Genomic DNA, 5,970 nt, shown 5'->3' with positions numbered 1-5,970 from the left:
TTTGGATTTTTAATTATTAAAAGAAAAAGAAGAAAATCATAAGATATATCATTGTAATTATTAAATTAATTACGGTACGTAACATTGTTAAACAAATTTTTCTACATAGAAAACGTATGTATAATTTATCTATTAGATCTTCATAGTTTATAGATTCATAGTTTCTATATAATTACAATTTATTCAAAAAATAAATATTAATATAGCAACAAAGAGGATACGAATAAACGAAAAATATTTTTTTGTACAGTATAGAAAATATCACTGCTTTTTATTATTTTGTTCGCGTTAAATACCGTATTATCAAAAAGATCCAAAAAGAGAATCATTTATGAGGATCAGGATCGTAACAACAAAAAGACTAAAAAGGGGTGTCTGTGTAATCGACTTGATAGATGGCGCTGATGTTATTGCCGTTTGCGCTCTCTACTGGTCGTACATACCTACTAATCAAAACTACTTAATTCGTCTACTCTGGTGGATAGTTTATGATAACGTGAAGTGATTAAATTTGGCGGATTTAAGTCTTGTTGTCGCGTAGCAATAGGATAATCGTGATTTGAAAAATATAATTTGCATGTTTAACAATTGATAAATAAAAAAAATCACACCAATATGGTTCAACAATACCAATCACCTGTTCGAGTTTATAAGCACCCATTTGCCCTTGTCATGATGGTATGTTTATTATTATACAGCCTTCAAACACATCTGTTATGAAATATTCATAAGTCTTGCTCGTCTTACTTTTGTCATGAATGTACATAAGTAAATTATAAGGTAAAACTTTACGTACCAAATTTGCATTGATAAAATGAAAACGTAGAGTATTTTACAATTGAAAATAATATACATAATATTATCTATATAGCATAATATAATAAGATTATTGAAGATGTGACACTTTCACTTCTATAATTTCCTATACTTGTCCTTGTTAAAATCCTATTACGCAATAATCCTACAGATATATGTATGATGTTTCAGGTCAAAGTCATTTACTTTCAAGCTCAAATTTATAAATCTTTCTGGATTTGCATAAAATACATTTCCATTTAATTACATTATTTGTTTTCTTTTAAAGATATATATATATATATATACATATAAATCTGTTTTTTTATAGGCCTATGAACGTAGATTTCCTACATGCCCTCAGATACCAGTATTTGTAGGATGCGACATTACATTAGACGAAGAAAGCGAAGATGGTGCAATTAGAACGACAGAAAGAAGATGTAAATTAAATGTTGAAGCACCATATATTTTGAAAAAAGTAAATATTTGGATAAATATATTTTTAGAAAAAATTGTTCGATTTTATTTGACATGTACACCTATAATAATTTTCTAATAATTTTTGTATGCTCATAGATCATTGGAGTAGATTTTGTTTATTTTATTCAAAAGAATATATTAAATAGGCGCAAGAGCGTTTTGGAAATAGAGGCATACAATGAAAGCTTCTCTTCTAGAGTAACAGTTCTTGAAAAATGTAGATACTTTGTAAGTAACATATACGAATTATTTATAATTTTATTATTTATAAAATTATTTGTATATTTATTATTTAAATATATTTAAGATTCATCCTGAAAATTCGGAATGGACTTGCTTTGAACAAACTGCAAGTTTAGATATTAAGAACTTCTTTGGATTTGAGAATTCAATGGAAAAGTTGGCAATGAAGCAATATGCTCAAAATATTTCAAAGGTAAATAATTATATAGAAACAATTTTTAATCGTTAATCTGACAGTTCTAAATATAATATATAAATTTAATGATATTAGGGAAAAGAAATAATTGAATATTTTATCAATCAATTAAAAGAAGAAGGTATAACTTATGTAGCTCCTTGGAGAGATCAAGAAGAAGAAACTTCTAAAGAAAAAGAGTAAGTATTAATATATTAATATAGTAAAATATAATTGTTGCAAATGATAGGTACATATGTTAAAATGGGGCTATACCACAGAAGAGCACGGCAAGATCCAAGAGCACCTCTCTTTATTTGTGAAAACATTTTTGAAGTCTCCCTTCTTAAAACATGTCTCTTTCTCTTTTTAATTTGCAGCAGTTAAAAGATATTATATTGCTCCTAGATTAATATTAGTGAATATAATCAACATCACATTCTTCTACATCTGCAATGGTTCATTTTTTTATATAGGAAATATGTGGGTGATAGTAGTGAATTACATAGTGACAAAGAAGTATGTAATGTCGAGAACAAGTTGTCTAGTAATAGAGGTATTATTTGAAAAATATTTCTTCTTTTTTAATTATAAAAGTACTTAAAAAATTATTTATATATTTAACAATTTTGTTTCCATAATTTAGAGATACAGCTCTCATCAGACTATATAGAAAGATATTTAGGAAAACTAGACATGATGCAAGAGAGCAAACTAATACAATTACGACATAGTATAGAAGAATTAAGAGGTAGTTCTGTACCAGCTGATGCAACGCTACTGAGGTTCTTAAGAGCTACAGAATTTTCAGTAGAAAAGGCTAAAGATATGTTGACACAGTCATTACACTGGAGGAAAAAACATCAAATTGACAAACTCCTTGAAGAGTATGAAACTCCTCAAGTAATTAGAGATTATTTTCCAGGTGGTTGGCATCATTTTGATAAAGGTAATATATAATAAAATATACGATCTTATATTTATTGATTAATAATGAGATAAATATTACTTGGAGTATTTATTTTTTGTATAGACGGACGACCACTATATATATTGAGATTAGGTCAAGTTGATGTGAAAGGTCTCCTTAAATCAACTGGAGAAGATGAATTATTATTATTGGTATGTTGTATTAGTTGATATTTTTTGATCGAAATGGCAATATATACAAGAACACTCATTATTATTACTATAAACACAGGCACTGCATATTTGTGAAGAAGGACTTCTTTTAATGGATGAGGCCACTACTGTCTGGGGCCATCCAGTTTCACAATGGTCTTTGCTAATTGATTTAGAAGGTCTAAATATGCGTCATCTTTGGAGACCTGGTATAAAGGTATAAATAATTTTGAAAAAGAACATACGTATAATTAACGTATATTCTTTTACAAATTAACATTAAATTATAATAATAAAAATATACTAACTTTTTAGACACTTTTACGAATTATTGAAATAGTAGAAGCGAATTATCCCGAAACAATGGGACGTGTTCTTATTATACGGGCACCCAGATGTTTTCCTATATTATGGACCCTCATCAGTACATTCATTCGTAAGAATATACAAAAGTTTATATTATATAGTTAATTAATCCATTAATTTTTGTTATAATTTATATTATTTTGTTATTTTGATTATAGATGAAAATACGAGAAAAAAATTCATATTCTATTGTGGTACAGACTACCAAGAACAAGGAGCAGGTGGTCTTAGCGATTATATAGAATCAGAATTTATTCCTGACTTTTTAGGTGGTTCATCTGAGGTAATATTACTGTTATTTAATATTATATTTTTCTTTTTTTTTTTTTTTTACAGTTTTATCTTCTATAGAGAGATCTTCGATAAAACGTAAAATTTTATTTCAACAAACTCGTAAAATTATTGCTTTAAACAAATTGGTTTAAAGATAACGTTATAGTTTGAGACAGATTTATTTTAAGAGTATAATCGATATATAATAGTTAATTTATTAACTGCTAGGAAAGTATATACGAAGTATTCACGGTACCTCGAAGATATTATATTTTCGACGCTGCAGCCAGCAATCTTACAGACAGTGTAAGATTATATATGAAATTTATGTCCTATTTGTTGTAAAATTTACACTGTTTCAATCAATGCAAAATCTAAAATAATAACATAAAGTGTAATGTATCTCACTTATGCACTTTAAAGGTCCACTATATTTATAGTATTCTATTGCATCATATATATGGTATAAATGAAAATTATTTAATACATTCATTTATTAAAAAAAGAATCATTTTATTAGTTAATCGTACGTTATCACAGGTATTAAGAACTTGTGATCAAAAGAAATTTTTTTTCATTAGTTTGTACTACTAATATAGTACCAGATATGTTTCGCAAATTTATTATACATAATAATGATATAAAATTGATCAAATGAATGACTTATTTATTATCTATTCGAAATGATAGATTTATATAATGGAAGGCGGAGTTGTGCCAAAAAATTTGTATAAAGTTGATCCGGATAATACAGCTTGCGAACACGAGCATAGTTTGTATCATTCTATCAGTTTGAGTCGCGGACAAAGTCATCACGTTACGATTCAATGCGATGATCCAGGAGCTGTTCTTACATGGGACTTTGACGTAATGCGACACAATGTAATATTTACTGTGTTACATAAACCGAAAGATCATGATACTAATCTTTCCACAGGTAAATTTTAGATATTTAAACATTTCACTGCATAAAATAATGATTGAACGATTATACAATTGCATATAATTTTGGTTACAGAAATTTTGGAATTTATGCCATGTAATGATCATGAAATAACTATGTCAAAAGAATCAAAAGAAGGCTTTATAAAAGTGGAACCAAGTATTGTATGTCATGATGGTGAAAGCATTCAGGTATTTAAAATTTGTCCTATTATGCTTTAAAATATATTAAATTTACTAAGGAGGAAAATAATATAGAACGTTCATTTGTTAGGGTACACACATAATGCAGGTTGCAGGAATTTATATTTTGCAATGGCAGAATCAAGAAGAACAAGGAGAATTTCTTTCTTCTATAAGCTCTCATAAGGCACAACTTATGTATTTTTATGAAACTTTACCATCGGTACATTACAGGTATTTACGCGACGTTGTATGTTAATAAGAGAAACTATATATGCATTTCTTAAAAATAATAATCATCGTTTGTGCCCGATAAAGGGGATCTATGTTAAGCTTACAATCTGCAGTGAGTGGACGATCTGTAGCAAGTTCATCTTTATCTAGATGAGAAGCAATCACTGCCAGGTATGTTAGTTAGATTGTCTTTAATCATAAAAACTATTGATATTAATAAAAATATACTTCACTCTTTATTTTTATTCTATCTATAGAAGATCCAATAATTGATGCAAAATGAAAATCAGTTGATACTGGTAATATAGGTACTATATTTTTATTGAGGTAGGAAAAAGGAAGTACAAGAAACTATAAATTAATAAAAAGGTAAAAAAGGAATAAAATGGTGTAAAGAATAGTAAAAGCCTAAGTAGTTATTAGTAGAAAATTATAATTACAATTACATTATATTTACGAAATAATTTTACTTTTTATTCGTTGACACTCTGATAATAGATCAATAATTATGGATATTCTGACTTACACAAAAGTTTACCTTAAACAATTTATTTTATTAGGCAAAGATAATTTAGTAAATACTATTGATTTTAATTAGTATTATAATTTGATTTAACTTATAAAAGATTATTTGTTAACTTTGCCACAAAAAATTATTCGCTAATCTGAAAAGAATTTTATGAATTTGTACTGTCAAAGATATTATTTTTTTCTAGAAGTTTTAATAATTTTTAAATGAAATCTTTTCACACAAAGATATGAATAAAATATTTTTATAAATTTCTTCTCACTCTCTATTTAATAATTTATTTCTGTTACTTTTTCATTTCCATTTTATATAAAACATTATTTTATGTAAAATAAAGATAGATTCTTAAATAATTTTGTAACAGGGTTTAGATATATACAACTACACACTGTATACATAAATCAAAGTACCTGCAATGATTTTATTTTTCAAAGAAATTTAGAATCTCTTGAAATATGCATTTGTTTAGAACCTAGGTAAAATTATTTATTAAATTCAGTTAATTTTATATTATTTTGTTATAGTTTTAACAAAGTTTAAATTATATACAAATGAGTACTATTGAATAATCTAAAAAGAGGAATATTTGACAATACATATTTAATTTGTTATTACATATTGATTA

At 26.5% G+C, this 5,970-nt stretch overlaps 1 protein-coding gene across 1 annotated transcript; it reads left to right on the top strand.

Moving 5' to 3' along the window:
• The first annotated feature begins 365 nt into the window (after window positions 1-365).
• Window positions 366-5,184, top strand: LOC124429543 (protein real-time). The gene is made up of 16 exons (XM_046974959.1): window positions 366-678; window positions 1,127-1,276; window positions 1,375-1,506; window positions 1,586-1,714; window positions 1,793-1,896; window positions 2,173-2,252; window positions 2,343-2,645; window positions 2,730-2,818; window positions 2,898-3,035; window positions 3,134-3,254; window positions 3,343-3,467; window positions 4,148-4,394; window positions 4,476-4,591; window positions 4,674-4,816; window positions 4,901-4,987; window positions 5,074-5,184. The coding sequence occupies exons 1-15, from the start codon at window positions 616-618 to the stop codon at window positions 4,968-4,970; spliced, it is 2,010 nt and encodes a 669-aa protein (XP_046830915.1). The 5' UTR covers window positions 366-615; the 3' UTR covers window positions 4,971-4,987; window positions 5,074-5,184.
• Window positions 5,185-5,970: the final 786 nt, after the last annotated feature.

The sequence above is a fragment of the Vespa crabro genome, chromosome 15 (genome assembly GCF_910589235.1).
Source record: "Vespa crabro chromosome 15, iyVesCrab1.2, whole genome shotgun sequence".
Classification (NCBI taxonomy): Eukaryota; Metazoa; Arthropoda; class Insecta; order Hymenoptera; family Vespidae; genus Vespa; species Vespa crabro.
The sequence above is the reverse complement of the archived record's forward strand: the minus strand, read 5'-3'. Positions and strand labels throughout refer to the sequence as shown.

Coding starts and splice junctions, on each gene's coding strand:
- LOC124429543 (XM_046974959.1), top strand. CDS start 616: ATGGTTCAACAATACCAATCACCTGTTCGAGTTTATAAGCACCCATTT. Junction 1,277..1,374: donor CACCATATATTTTGAAAAAA/GTAAATATTTGG, acceptor GTATGCTCATAG/ATCATTGGAGTAGATTTTGT. Junction 1,507..1,585: donor TTGAAAAATGTAGATACTTT/GTAAGTAACATA, acceptor AATATATTTAAG/ATTCATCCTGAAAATTCGGA.